Consider the following 15,667-nt stretch of genomic DNA (forward strand, 5'->3'; position numbering starts at 1 on the left):
GACCCGACCAACCCATTCTCAACCTCATATGCTCTAATGTCGGTTCAATTTGTGTCGGTCTTCAAAAATTAATTTTACGCTTTGTTATCAAAAACTAAAATTAAAATCATATTAATTTTGGAAATCCTGAGTTAGTGGAAAATACTGGAAATGTAGAGAAGCTAAAAACATGTGAAGGTGGATATCTAATTCAGAGATCGTTATGATTTCCTTTTGATTACAAAGTCAATGTCTCAATTTCCTTTACCCTACTTTTATTTCACAATTAAATAAATAAAAATCAAAATATTATAATTATTTTCCTTACTTGTATTTTAACCATTATTTCTAAACATAAGATTAATACTAATTACCCCGCCTTTTATTATTTTTATTAATAAATACAAAATATTAAAAATAATTTTATTTTATTTTAAAAAAAAAAAAAAGGTTGGAGAAGGAAGCAGTGGAATCGGACCTGGGTGAAGTGGCGAGAGAGCCATCAATCACGCGTTGAGCCTTTGACCTTACGTGTCGTTTTAATTATCAAAAAATATTATTAATTAATCCTAAAAAGTAAAAACACAACAAAAAAGCACCCTTTGGGAATAGGTGTCTTTCTCTCTCTCTCTCTCTCTCTCTCTTTGTATCTGTACCTGGTGGGGACTGAGGATAGAGAGGTAAAAAGGATTCCAGAAAAAGAAGTGAATTTTGCTCTAATAAAATTGAAATGCAGATTTCTTCTTCTGCTTCATTACATTCTTAAAAATCCTCTCCTTTCCCACTTTCTCCTCTGTGGTCTTCACAAACTAGGTTTCCGGCGGTGACTGCGGCGACGCCTGGGCCTGTAGATCTTACGTAGTACATTCAACAAACGCCACACACTCTGCCGCATGGGACAATCATTCTAGAGGTAGAGGAGGAAAGCTACGAGGAAAAGAGATGATTAAGAGGAAAACAGTGTTGTTCTTGCTCTTGGTTACGGTTCTTTCTCCGATTGTTCTTTATACTGATACACTCGGGAGAAGCTTCAAGACTTCCTTCTGTGAGTTTCCATCCCGTAATCCCATTCCCCCTCATCTTATATTTTTTTTTCTTTTTATTTATTTATTTATTTTTGGTTGTTTTCGATTTTGTGCAGCAGCTGCAGACGAGTTCGATGAGGATGTTACAGCTCTTGTAAGTCAATTTCCTCCATTAAATTTCCATCTTTTGTTGCCTTGCTCTAAGGTTTTTTACCTATACTTTTGTTTTTCAGACTCTGGGCGGCGTCGACGCCAAACTAAATCTCCTTCCCCAGGTTATTACTTTTCTCCTTCAGAAGTTGTTGTTTTTCTGCATTTTCTGAGTTCTAACATCTTGGTTTGGATGCGCAGGAGTCCTCCACGACACTTAAAGAGCCAATCGGAATCGTTTATTCCGATAATGATTCGCTGGATGTCGATGAATCCGCTGCGGGTAATTCTTTTATTTTATTTTATTTCTATTAATTAATTAAAGTTCTGTGGATTTGTAAAATTCTTCTTTTTCTGAGAAAAATTGGTGAAATAGATAAAAGGCGTAATTCTTATACTTTTTCGAACCAGATTTGCAATTGGGGGGATCGGTGGAGCATAAAACTAGAGTGTTGTCTACAACATATGAAGAAGGAGACAGATCTCAAAGAGAAAACCCCATACGACAGGTGACGGATGGAAAGGATGACAACCTGCAGAGGGGATCTGAGCTCACATCTCACAATGCCTCTCAAAATTCGGTAAATTATTTCTCTTCCCTTTTTCTTTCTTTTCCCCCCCTTTTTTTTGGCTGGGTTACTCAAGTTTAAACCTTTTATCAATTGCAAGTTCACTTCTCTCTTTTAAGGTTTTAATTTTATGTGCTGCTGATTTGGGGTTTTTATTATGATATCAATTCTGGTAGAGTCTTACCTTTTTGAATACCAATTTCAGTTAGTTAGACTTCTTTTCAATAAGATATGGAATTCTCTGTTATCTAGATATACATCATTGCTGGCCAGGAAAAATTAATCTTTCTGAGCACGCTTGACATAATTCATTTAAACAATCCCTTGAAATTACCTTATGTAGACGTCTACTTCTCTCATGACCCCGAACAACTTAGGTTCTGCCATTAAAATTTCTGAAGTCACTTGCAATTGTCAATAACTGTTACTCCATGATTAAGAGACTTTGTTAAAAGTTACCTGCTTTTTGCAAATGACAAGCTAACCTGATTTTAACAAGCGAAACTAATATTTTCTCTTATCTTCTCTTTCTTGCTCCAGGAAACAGAACATGGGCAACAATCTGCTCAAACCTCTGGCAAAGGTGATCATAAAGAACCTGTGAAGACTAGAAACGAGAAACCAATTGACCAAACAGTTATACTAGATGCTCGGGTCCAGCAACTTAAGGATCAGCTCATCAGGGCAAAGGTATTCCTTTCCCTTTCAGCTACACGAAACAATGCCCACTTTATCAGGGAGCTTCGAGCGCGGATGAAGGAAGTTCAACGAGCACTTGGGGATGCAACCAAGGACTCTGAGCTTCCCAAGAAGTAAGTTTTCTTCTTTTCTTTCTCCACCCGTCTTCTATTTAAATGTTTTATTGTTGACATCCTTATGTAATGTTTGTGATTCCGTATCTAATTTGTGGTTATGCTTCTTTGTTTCAAATTCAGTGCCTATGAAAAATTGAAGGGAATGGAGCAAACATTGGCCAAAGGCAAGCAAATCCAAGATGACTGTGCTGCTGTGGTAAAGAAGCTCCGAGCTATCCTTCACTCAGCAGAAGAGCAGCTTCGAGTGCACAAGAAACAGACCATGTATTTGACTCAGTTAACTGCAAAAACACTTCCTAAAGGTCTTCACTGTCTTCCTTTACGCCTTTCAACTGAGTACTATAACTTGGATTCTGCTCAGCAGCAATTCCCAAATCAAGATAAATTAGAAGACCCCAGGCTATTCCACTATGCACTATTCTCGGATAACATATTAGCTGCGGCAGTTGTTGTGAACTCAACTGTTTCCAATGCAAAGGTAATTCCTTTCACCCACACAGATGTTACCTTGTGCTCATTCTGGTTGCAGGGTAAGAGTGAGGAAAGTAAAAGAAAATTATTATAGTTGGTTTTGGATTGCAATACTCTATTTTCTCTTTTAATAAATGGAACATTAGTAAGGTTTTGACTTTGAGAATTAAAGCTTTCTTCTTGCTTTTTGTAAACATCAAAAGCCTTTTATGTTAATAGTGTGTGCTATCCATTGCAGGACCCTTCAAAGCATGTTTTCCATATTGTTTCTGATAGACTCAATTATGCAGCAATGAGGATGTGGTTTCTTGCAAATCCACCAGGCAAAGCCACCATTCAGGTTCAGAATATCGATGAATTTACATGGTTAAATTCAAGTTATAGTCCAGTTCTCAAGCAGTTGGGTTCTCCATCCATGATAGATTACTACTTCAAGGGTCATCGTTCTAATTCTGATTCAAATTTGAAGTTCCGGAACCCAAAGTACTTATCTATCCTAAACCATCTCCGCTTTTACCTGCCAGAGATCTTCCCAAAGCTCAACAAAGTGCTGTTCTTGGATGATGATATAGTTGTGCAGAAGGATCTCACCGGCCTTTGGTCAATTGATCTGAAAGGGAATGTTAATGGTGCAGTTGAGACTTGTGGAGAAAGCTTCCATCGATTTGATCGTTATCTCAACTTCTCAAATCCTCTCATTTCAAAGAATTTTGATTCCCATGCTTGTGGATGGGCATATGGAATGAATATCTTTGATTTGGACCAGTGGAAGAAGCAACATATCACAGAGGTGTACCACACATGGCAGAAACTGGTAAGCGATGCAGTCTTAAATTTTGTTTGGGTAGATATGACTCTAATTTGACCGGATTATTTGTATTTGGTTGGCACTGCATAAAACCCTAAATCCTCAAAAGCAAAGTATAGACATGAAGACTGAGAGGACATAGCATTGGTACGGAAATAGCACTAGCACTTGATACATCCAAAGTCCCAACCATTTGAGATCAGCTGTGCTGATTTTGTGTTTATTGTGAGCTATGTCTTGAGCTAATTAAACATAAGATAACTTTTCTTATAACACGTTAGCATATTGGTCCATTGGAAACATAGAAGCATACTCAGTCTAAAAGTGACTAAAACCACTGGATTATGACTATTATAATTGAAACTGATCTACATGGCACTTGAGCAGACATGTTGGGTGTGTAATTGAAACCATACTTTGAGTTCAACTTTTGGTTTCAAAGCTAGGGATGGGAATTCAATTGTCATACAGATATTAGGACTTAGTGGAATGCATGAAAAATCTAAATGGAAGTGTTCTGTCATGTCTATAATTCTGAAATGAACTTCCTTTGTGCAGAATAATGTCAGACCATGCATGAAACTTCAAGTGGAACTGTTCTTGCATATTTTTAAAATCCTGAAATGAACTTCTTTTTGTGCAGAATCATGACAGACAATTGTGGAAATTGGGAACTTTACCTCCTGGGCTCATAACATTTTGGAAGCGCACTTTCCCCATAGATCGGTCTTGGCATGTCCTGGGCCTTGGCTACAACCCTAGTGTAAACCGTAGAGAAATTGAACGAGCAGCTGTCATACACTACAATGGTAACTTGAAACCATGGCTTGAGATAGGCATGCCAAAGTTCCGAAACTACTGGGCAAAATTCGCCGATTTTGATAACGAGTATCTGCGAGACTGCAACATCAACCCATGAGTATTTCCAAATGTTAAATATCCCCCAACACTTTGTATGTCAATATATCTTTTAACAGGTCTGCATGAGTTTATTTTATTTTGTAGGCTTTATTTTCTTCCAAATCAAGAGCTTGAGTTTAATTCTTATTGTATATGTTTTTTATTCTAATTTTGATAACACATTTCATGATATATTTATTTCTTGGCATCCTTTTTACAGACCTGCGAAAGTGCAGTTTCATTTGTAAATGATTGGAAGCCACATTTTTTGCTATAAATCAATGAAACCATATTTCATTTTTTCTCAACGTCACGTAAATGATAGTTTCTTCACTTGTTGGTCTACAGATGAGTTCACTGCAATGCTTGAACAAACCTTCTTCAACTGAACATCCACCTGGGCTATAGCTGTACAATCTGCTACTTGTTTTACTTTTATGTTTTTCCTGATTCTCTGAAGTTTGATATATTTTAGCCCACCGACAGCTGGTGGTAGAAGGGAAAAATACTTGGTGGACCCTTGCTCACAAGTTTCTTTTGTTGTTCCTTCCCTTTAGCTAAGAACGTACAAGACCTTACCTACCAGAACTTACCCAATTTATGAAAATATTAAAGAGTGGGTGTGGATGGGTTAAAAGGAAAGCTAGGATTGGTGTTGGAAAAGGATAGTTGATGGGGTTGGGGCAGGAAGTGTTGGGTTTTTGCGCATGACAGGCTGTTGCACATCACAGCTACAGTTTGAAAGAAAGGCACATGGTGGGGGCCCATCATAGACCTCTAAAGGGACATCCATCACTGTCCCTACCCCAAATTTGCTGGTGGCGTGAGCTTCTGTCGCTAGAAGTGGACAAGGGAAACAGGACCCGCATGGGTACAGTTGTCGCCACCTTTTCATCCCTGGTTCTTCACGGGTTTTCTCCTTTACCTATTTGTTTTTTTTTTTTTTGTACGTATCACCATGTTTAGTTGAAAGATGAATGAATTGATTGTGATTATTCAACCTCTTGCCCACTTCTTGGAAACCCATAGAATTGTCCTGAAGGAAATGGATGACTGATTTGGACGAAGCTGCTGTTACATCTTTTACTGGCTTGGATAATCCTGCCCTTGATCGACTACCCATCTCTTTCCATCACTGTGTTAAGCAGCTGGTTTTTCAGATTAGGAACCCAGCATCCAACAGGCATGTGTGCATTATTGACAGAATTAGACAACCAGATTATGGTTGTTTGGGTACCAGTCAGGGCTTAAGGTCAGCTCCCAAGCACGAATATTCAGTGGACAACGGCTAAATATTCCTATGCTACCCAGGCTAGTTTAGCTGTGTAAGATGACCCCGCTTTCAGTATTATTATCATGATTCCTGGAAGGAGAAACATCACTGAACTCATCGCACATTGGCCCTTTGTTTTCTTTCATTTTCAACAGGACAATGACATCAAAGGAGACCCCTGAAGAAACACAAGCAGATACTGGCTACAGTTGGCCTAAGGTCACCCTGTCTTGGCTTTGTATTGACTGACCATAGGAATTCCTAGGCAATAAGATTATGGGCACCTTCCATGATGCGTTGTTTAGCTAAATCCTTTGACACTTCGGTTACAGATGTCGTGTGAGCCCACAATGGTTTATGAGCTTTTAAAACTTGAGAAAAATAGTTTAGTGATGGACCTGATGGTGGAGGTCCTTGAGGAGGATGGAGACCTTGTTGATAAGAAAAATAGCCAACATTTTCTAATTGTAAGTTTGTGACTGACCTCGTTGATCTGTATCCGTATAATAATCCATTTTACGAATAAAATTCTAGGAGGAGTGACTGATCAGGCAATCTCAAGTTCACTAGCTTTAGAATATGCTTATTGTATGCATTGTTTAATGTGCGAAAGGTCCAAAGCGAGTGAAGAAAAACAAAATGAACATTTCCTCAGCCAGAGATGAACTCAGAGGTGGTCCTTGCATCAGCTTTAAATTCTGAAATGGTCCTCCAAATTTCTTTCCAACATTTCTCTCCAAAATCCTTTGCTTGAGCTTGATGTCATCCAAGCATCAGCTTTAAACCACTGAATAATCCTTCAAATTGACTCCTTTGAATTAACCAATGAACATCAATCTTTTTTCAGCAGAAGTTTCCGCATAATGATAGAAGAACAATACAGATTGGTCAGTTTCTTGACATGGATTCCATTTCTTTGCCTCAGACTTATTCTAAGACTTTCTTCAAATTATCCCTCTGCTACTTCCTTCACTAACTCTCTTGTTTTCTAAAGAACCCTGATGTGGAATGATTAAAAAAATCTTGAATTTTTTCTGCCCCTTTACATGTGGCCTGGAGGAGTAACTGACAAATAGATCAAGAATGATGCATTGCAGCTCTACTAGTAAACAGTTAATGATTTTTGACCCCCTCATCAAAACCATACTAGTCAAACTAAATAACCGAAAGGATGGACAAATCTTAGGCTGAGACCATGACCTTGGATTCATTCAGATATTTGGGAGCTTGTTCCTTGTGTGTTATAGCGATGTCCTTGAGCTTCATTTCTGTATCCAAGTTCTTGTATAGGGTGTTAAGCACCTGTGCTTCTTCAAATATCCCATAAATAAAGGTAGGGGCTTCAAAGCTTGACTAACAAGCTGAGAAACTTGACTTTGAGAAAGAAGGGGTCGCGCAAACTGCAATCTTTTTAAAGTGGTAATGCCCTCTCTATAGTAAGGGGCCTTTTCTTGCTCATTAGCGCTTTAGAAAGATTGCAGGGTGTTAGCCTACTAATAATAAAGGGCCTTTTCCGCTTGATCAGAATCGATTCTATGAGTAAAGAGCAGATGTGCTACTTAGTAGTAGAAACTAGCAAGTTGATTGTGGTACCACATCAACACCATGAGATGTAACATACTGGTTTGGTTGCCACCACCCCCACCTTGATTGAAAGCATTCAGTAAATATCCATCACCATATATTGTTATCATTTTGGGGGGTTTCAACTTCCAAACCAAAGTCATTTCTCAGTCCTGTTTGTTTTGTAGCACCAAAGTTCAAAGGCAGGGTTACAAGCTCTTGAAGAAAGATGGAATTCATTCTATTTTCACATAACTTTGTTGTCATCTATTATCATTTCTCCTGATTAACATGTTGATTTGGAGGGGTCACTAACATTTTCAAAAGAAACAGAATTGGACATATCCATCACTCAAGATGAGAAGAATGGAATGTAAGTAATACCAGATAATTTATGGGAAGTCCTTCCACCATTGGACCTTTTTCTGTCCCCTCATCGTGTTTGTCAAGCTGAAGAATAAAAAATTGGAGCAAGTACATGACTCCCAAAATGTTTTGAATTCAAAGGCAACTGGAAGCAGAGGACTTCCCTTGAGAGGCTCTGATTTCTTCAACTTCACAAATATTCTGAATGGCTACCACAGCTTTCAGATAAGAAGTTGCAGGATTCCATCACTCTGATTGTGCCATCACTAGCTCTATCTCATCACAATAGATGGTATGTGTTGAATCTTATACCAATCATCTCCCTTAATCCTAGCTTCAAATTCGTCAGGCATATTCAATAGGAACAATTCTCGAAGAGCAGTCAGATATTGAAATCCTTCTGGAATCTTCTTCAGTTGGTCACAGTGATCGATAATCAAATGCCGAAGGCTGGGCATTGCCCCATCATCCACTCTCCACTCCTCTAAGTTGACCAACTCACTGAGTTCCAAGCCATGCAGTTTAGGGAACCCACTGGCAGAGCAAGTAATTTCCTTTCCAAAGAAGGAATTTATTAACAATTTTAGCATCTGAAGATTGGGTAATTTCCCTAATATCACAAATATGTCCTGCACAAGTAGGGAATTCTCCAGGATTATTTTGGTGAGATTTGGTTGGATTTCTTGTGGGTCAGGAAGCTTCTCTATGGGCCCAGAAAGATGCAGCTTATGAATGTTGGGTTGGTTCAAAAGCAACTTAATTGTTGGCTCCAGAATTAGCTCAGTTCCCCTCAACTGCAAATTTTGAAGATTGCTCAATTTAACTAGACATCTAGACAATGCCTCAGTTTGTGAAGCAAAGTATCCATGAATGCCCAATTTCCGGAGGTTGGTTAATTTGCCCAATAAATCAGGGATCCATTGGTTACCATAAATAGATACTGTTGATAGTGTCTGAAGGTGCATTACAGAAACATGAACTGGAGGATGACCTGCTATACTAGTCTTCTCTAAGTATAGGTGTCTTAATCCTGGCATGTTCCAGAGTTGAATTGGAAGCCTGCTAACTTTAGTAGCTCGTATGTCTAGAGTTTGCAGATTACAGAAGTTTTGAATGGAGGACGGTAACCTTTGCAACCCTGTCCTCCTTAACCCCAAGTATCTCAGGTGCACCAACTCTCTTATTTCTTTTGGTAATGCATGAGTTTGAACACGTTCTAAATCTAGCACCCTAAGTAATTTGAGGCTCTCAAAAAGTGATTTCCATTGGTCTCTCCTAAGGGATTCTTCACATCTTGAAAAGTGTAACATGGAACGGAAGTGAGGATTGGGATGCCTCAATTTCATGTACTCTTCAAGACTTGAGTGGACTGAGATTCGACGTGCTCTAGTAGTCACAGAGGTGTCAATGTTTGTGCTGTCAAGGATTTCAAGAAACTTACATTCTTTGGCCTCTGACATTGCAAGGTCTCGGAGGAGATCATGGATGCGACACGCTTTGATTTTCCCATTATACCTCTTTTCTGCCACTTGAATCATGCTTCTATCAACCAACTCCTCCAGAAAATCTTCTGCAACATCTTCCATGGATTCTTCACCCCTTTGTTGAACAAATCCCTCAGCTATCCACAGCAAAACTAGTTTTCCAACAGGGATCTCCAAGTCTTCAGGGAAAAGACCAAAATAAAGGAAGCATGGCTTCAAATAGTATGGCAAGTCATTGTAACTGAGAGCTAATATTTCCATCAATTGCCTTGAATCATTATTCAGCTGCCAGCTTATGCTCTGCAGCACCCTTAACCATACACTGGGTGTTTTCTCTTTTCTGGAGAGGAGCCCTCCAATGATAACAATTGCAAGTGGCAAGCCTCCACATTTAGCAACAATCTGTGTCCCCAATCTCTCCAATTCTGGAGGACAAGTGACTGAATCATCTTCCATGGGGAAGGCCTTTTTCAGGAACAGCTCCCAACTCTGGGCCTGGTTTAGAAAATGTAATTCATGGGTGGCGCTCCTGGGATCAGCATGTATGGCTACATCTCTGATCCGGGTGGTAAACAGAACCCGGCTTGCATTCATCACATCTGGAAAGAGGGTTTTCAAGTCATCCCAAACTTCAGTTTCCCATATGTCATCCAGGACAATCAAATACCTCTTCTTCCTCAAAACCGTAGAGACCCTCTCTTCAAGGTGCTGTCTATTCATCATGGCCAATCTGCCTTTCTCAATCCTCAGAATCTTTTCTCCAATCTCATGTAGAAGTTCTCCGGCTCTGTAATCTTGAGAAACATAAACCCAAGCGCAAAAATCAAAGCGCCTCTTGACACTCCTACAATTATAAACTTTCTTAGCTAGAGTAGTCTTGCCCAAACCACCCATGCCAACAATAGAAATTGTGCTCCGCCTGGGCGTCTCCTGGTCAAGCAATCGTGCCACCAGCATGTTGATGTCTTCATCAAAGCCAATAACATCATGATCGTCCATTCGAGGGGAGGATCGCCTCCTCTCACGCAACTTCTCAGACACATAACTGCTCCCTTCCCCACCACCACCTATATTTTCAATCCCATATGTAATCCTGCTGGCGGATATATCAGAGATCTTCACCTTGATCCCTCGTATATCCTTTCCAAGTTTATGTTGAAGTGCTAATTCATTCAACAGGAAGGAGAAGCAGCAAACACACCTTTTGATGAATCCGGCTCTCTTTCTTGGACCGGTCGATTTGATCATGATGAAAGTGTCGATAGCATCCTCAACTTGGTAAGCCACATCTCTTACATCCCTGACCCAAGTTTTCACTCTCTCGTCTCCCTTCTGCTTCGCGTCCGCATCTTTTAGGAAGCAGTTGATCCGAATCAATTCCCTTTCAATCCACTCCACTTCACTTTGGACATGAGTCCTCCTCACTGCATATCCAAATTCTTCTATGAGCAAACCACCAAGCTTTTCCACAGCTAATGCAACAACTGCTTCGACCATTTTCTTTTCTCTTGGGAGGTTCTGCTTGGGAGTTGCCTTAAGGGTTCACAATTAATTCTAATGGGTTGTCTTCCAGCAGCCAACTTTACCCCACCTGGATTCTTCCTTGGAATAAATAAGGCCCAATGGCTGACTAACCTTTCTAAGGGACCACTGGGGGAAGAAATTGAGTATACAACTTTCAAGGGATAGCAATGAATTATTTTTGAAAGAGAATTCTCCCCCATAACCAAGGCATATCGGAATACATCATATATAGGAAAATATAGATACGAAATATAGGTAAGATATATTTATTAACAAAGATATCGGAAATATTAACGATATGTCAACAATGTATCAATGATTTCCAATATACGGATGATACAAGCAAAAAATCCTCGAATTATTGATTAAAAAACAATAAGGTCTAATGCCCAAACTTTTTAATTTTGTCTAATGGGTCAATGTTGAATCAACCCAACTAACCTATATATAATGACCTTTTTAATCTTTTCTAGTGAAAAGACGGATGACATCCGACTTAATAGATGTAAATTTTAAACTTTAATATGGGTCGAAGGTAGACTTAAGCCTGACCCGTCATCTATCATATAAACTAAACTTATTTTGTGGTATGCGTGTGCTTAGAATTATTTATATTTTATGGTATATATGTGATTATTATACGTATATTTTTATATATTTTATAAATTAATTAAAATAAAAGTATTATAAATAAGTTAATTTTAATTATATTTTTTTTTTTTTTGTATACTAATTAAATATAAGACAAATATAAAATCATAAATAAAATTATCAATATTTAAAAAAAATATTTTTATTTGTAATAATTTAGTTTTAATTTAATGATTTAATTTTATTTTGATATTCAAGTGTAATAATAGCTCATTAAGAATAAATTAACTTAGCATATTTTTAAATTAGTATAACATTGAATTTAAATTAGTATATTTTTATAATTAATCAGTATATTTTTTAATATACATAAGTAAATTAACTTAGCATAGTGATACATTTGAATCACATAATTAGTATATTTGTAATAATTTAGTTTTATAATAAGTATATACTTAGAAAATTCATATTTCTTATCGATTGACACGATATAATTAAATTTAATACCGTAAATCATATTATATATATATATATATATATATTAATTTCTTTAACAAAACAACTTTAGAATGTATATTATATTTTAAATTTCATTTCTTAAAGTTTTTTCTTACATTTTCATGAGTTTTGATCAATTTTTGGCTCACCAATATTTTATATCAAAATATCCACTAATATATTTGTAAAATCCAAATACGTATATATCCATTATTATTGATATTTTCATCTTTACTCATAATTTTGTTCTGGTAACAAACTAGTTACTGAGTTTTTTCCAATGTTTTCATAACCAAATTGATAATGGAATGGAAAAGTTTGTCAGTTACGATTCAATGGTTGGACCGATGGTTGAACCACAATTGAAGGGTGAGACCATAAATATATAATTTATATATTATTAAAATTAAAAATAATTTTAAATTTTTTTAAAAAAAATACAAATAATTAAAAATTAAAATATATTTCTTCATTTTATCATTAATACTAATAACTTAAATTATGATAAAGATAATATGAAAATATATTAAATTATTAGTATTTCTAATTTTATTAAATATATTTAAATTTTAGTTATTATGGTAAAATAGGATTTTATCATTTAAAGTATTTTATATTTTATTATTTTTAAAATTATTCGTTTTTTATATTATTTTGATATTTATAATCCTATAGTATATTGGTAATATATGTGCACAAGGAGGCTCCTCCTGTTTTTCTCACAAGACACCTTCATTCTCGTCCACAATTCACTCCCTTGGGATTGTCTTTTTGGCCTTAAATATAGTGAATTCCACATCGGAAATTAAGACAGACAAAATTGCAAAGGCAACCTATAGAAGGGCATGCATGAAATTAATGGACAGCCCATTGGGATGGTGTGACTAGGCCCATAAATATTGGTCCCATAGTGTAATTATTTTGAAACAGAAGGTTGTTAGCAACAGAGTGGGAAGTTAGTATAAACGATGTCATTTTGTTGCAAAATGCATCAAAATGGCATTGTTTTGAAAGAAAATAAAAAATTATGCATTGTACTATTTAGTTCTTGAAGATCAACTATTTGAAGAACCATCTAGTTCACCCAGTTTATTGGTCCGATCATATCATGAGTTTCGATGGTTCAAAATCAATTCAAAAGGTTGTTAGATCAAATAACCAAACCAAACTAAAAAGGTTATCAATCAGTGATCGAACAAACCTATCTAGTCTAGTTTTCAAAACATTAGTTTTTTTAAATGATAAAAAAGTCACTAATCAACTAGCTATTATCTTCTAACCTTAATGGTATTGGATTAGAGTCAAATAAGAGTTAAAAAAGATCTCTGGAGTTGTCCATACAAGACAACAATCAATCTATTTTGAAGATCTTTATGACAAATCAATGGAGTATGAGTATTTTCTAAATCGAGACACCTAAGACATCTCTTCTTTGGTCACCAATCTTGCTTGGAAATCTTACTTCAACAATGATACTATTGAATGTTGTTATCATCATGTGGTGATGATGACCCTTTTTCACCAAGATTCTTCAATAAGGCTCATTCTTCTTCATCAAACTTTCCTACCACTAACCTTTTGGAATCATGCTAAGGGTTTACTACATTTTTCTTATGTCCCAACCAAAGAGCAACTCATGGATACACCCACTAAACCTCTTGGTCTTCAACACTTCACTTATCTTCAATTCAAGATTTGTGTTCTTATGGGGAGTGAATTATGAAAAATCTCTTTTCCTTGATCTCCATAATTTCTACTCATACATGATGAAAGACCAAATCTCATTTACTTGGGTCAAATTTCCTATTGAATCTTAATTGTGTATTGCTTGATTTGCTCATGAATTTCAAGTTGTTTTATAAGTCACTTCCTATTTCTAACTTTGTAATATATTGTACATATTCGACAAATCATATGTAACAATATAAAGTTGCATATTCCCTAGTTTACAAAACTATTTAAGAATTCCCTCTCTTAGAATTTGATCAAATACAAGGATAAACTAGTATAATTCCAATATGAGGATGACTAATAAATGAGGTATATTTATTCCTAAAATGACGGGTTTCTAAAGGGTAGAGAACAATTCATTGGGAGCTCTAACCCCTATGATCACCTCATGTATTAATAACAAATAATGACCTCAATTGGAGTTAGTAACATTGATCACCTCGTGTATTACCCACAAGTAATAACCCTAGAGATTGTCAATAACATTGTATGAAATAGTGTTGCCACTGCAACCTTCCATCAATCTTTAATTCTGGGATTTGATCTTTGAAGTTTCATAACCAAGAACAATATACGGAGGTTTTTAAAAAGATAAGTACACATGGTTAGAATAGGACATGTTTACACTTAATCCCTAATAAGTCGCTATAATTGAATACTATCTTTTACACCATTGTTAGATTTGTAACATCTTTGTATTGTATCTCATGTTACCTCCTTATCATACCTCTTAAATTTTTACAACTTAAAAAGTTTTAAACTCATAATATATATCATATTCTTCAATATTCTCTCTCGTTATTCTCATAAATGACCCTTTTTTTTTTTTTTATGATGAGGTTGGAATGTATAACCTCCCACCAAATCCATCTTGATATTACGTTGAGTAACCAAATCTAAGGTTATTATATTAAAGCTCAGTATGTATATCATACTCTTCAATTCGTCGTAGTTAGTTGAATCTCATAAATCTTAAGATTTAAACACAAATTTTTATTTGAGACTCATATGTTGTCGATATCTTTGTCCATGAAGTTTTGTTGTAGTGATTAGATTAAATTGTTGCTCGCAACCATAACTTTATCAAGAAATTTGTACCTCCCCAATTGCCGGTGGAAGCTCTAATTTCATATCCTAAAACCCTGCTAATTCAATAAATCCTTTTTGATGTCGCATCATGAAAGCCAAAGATTTAAACCTGGGTTGGTTCAAAGGGGAGAGCAGTCCGAAGCAAGAGGTATTTCTATGCATTGAATTTAAAAGTGAACATCAAATCTGGTCTAAACATATCTTATACTATATGAATCTTGGATCAACGACTATATATGGAAACAGAGGGAAACTTAAACATACCCAAATCAATCAGTACGTTCACAGAAGAGAGAGAGAAAAAAATATGTTAAGTGGATTTGACTGGGTCAAATGGCTGATGAGCCTTGGGTAGGCAATCTGCTTTGTTGTGGAGACCAGAAACCCTTTCATCTTTTCCTTCTTTTGATGGGCAAGAAGAATTGATAAAAGCCTTTCCATATGTCAGGCCCAAAAGAGAGATTCCCCATCTCTCAATACTGCTAATGCTCTCCTTTTTTTTTTTTTTTTTTTTTGTCAGCCAGTTTTCCTGGTCTCCAGGGATCTTGTTTTGAACTTCCTTAGACTCTCCCTTTTTCTCATTTTCTTTATCAAACACTGCCAAAACTGGGTTCTGCAACAAAATCCCAATCTATTTCCACAATATTAATTAAGAGGATTCACCCTCTCTGTTCTCATTTTTTTTGGGGTTTATTTGTCTAGAGCAAACAGCAACATCCGGGATGAGAATATCATTCTGACTCCGTCGCTAGCTAAGCTTAGATGTGTCAACATAATCAATTGACTAATAATTTGGTTGATGAGTGGGTTCAACAACAGGAAATGCCTTTA

At 36.4% G+C, this 15,667-nt stretch overlaps 2 protein-coding genes across 6 annotated transcripts; one reads left to right on the forward strand and one right to left on the reverse strand.

Annotated features, from left to right (window-relative positions):
* Nucleotides 1–587: 587 nt before the first annotated feature.
* On the forward strand, nt 588–5,717 carry LOC100258406 (probable galacturonosyltransferase 4). Of its 5 annotated transcripts, none has more exons than XR_785299.3 (10): nt 588–1,024; nt 1,121–1,158; nt 1,238–1,279; nt 1,356–1,437; nt 1,566–1,735; nt 2,264–2,535; nt 2,659–3,016; nt 3,248–3,823; nt 4,461–4,794; nt 5,066–5,717. XR_785299.3 is itself a non-coding variant. In XM_010648724.3 (10 exons), exons 1-9 carry the CDS (start codon nt 922–924, stop codon nt 4,734–4,736), a joined length of 1,917 nt encoding a protein of 638 aa, XP_010647026.1. In that variant the 5' UTR covers nt 588–921; the 3' UTR covers nt 4,737–4,770; nt 5,066–5,717. The 5 variants fall into 5 exon arrangements, 4 of the variants coding, with proteins under 4 accessions (XP_010647026.1, XP_010647025.1, XP_010647027.1 ...); XM_010648724.3 differs by having other exon boundaries at nt 4,461–4,770; XM_059740294.1 differs by having other exon boundaries at nt 642–1,024; nt 1,124–1,158; nt 4,461–4,770.
* A 2,055-nt stretch (nt 5,718–7,772) lies between these two features.
* LOC100258324 (putative disease resistance protein At1g50180) lies at nt 7,773–11,091 on the reverse strand. The gene has a single exon (XM_059740293.1). It carries the CDS (start codon nt 10,898–10,900, stop codon nt 8,192–8,194), a length of 2,709 nt encoding a protein of 902 aa, XP_059596276.1. The 5' UTR covers nt 10,901–11,091; the 3' UTR covers nt 7,773–8,191.
* Between the last annotated feature and the right edge of the window lie 4,576 nt (nt 11,092–15,667).

Source organism: Vitis vinifera, chromosome 10, assembly GCF_030704535.1.
Source record: "Vitis vinifera cultivar Pinot Noir 40024 chromosome 10, ASM3070453v1".
Taxonomy (NCBI): domain Eukaryota; kingdom Viridiplantae; phylum Streptophyta; class Magnoliopsida; order Vitales; family Vitaceae; genus Vitis; species Vitis vinifera.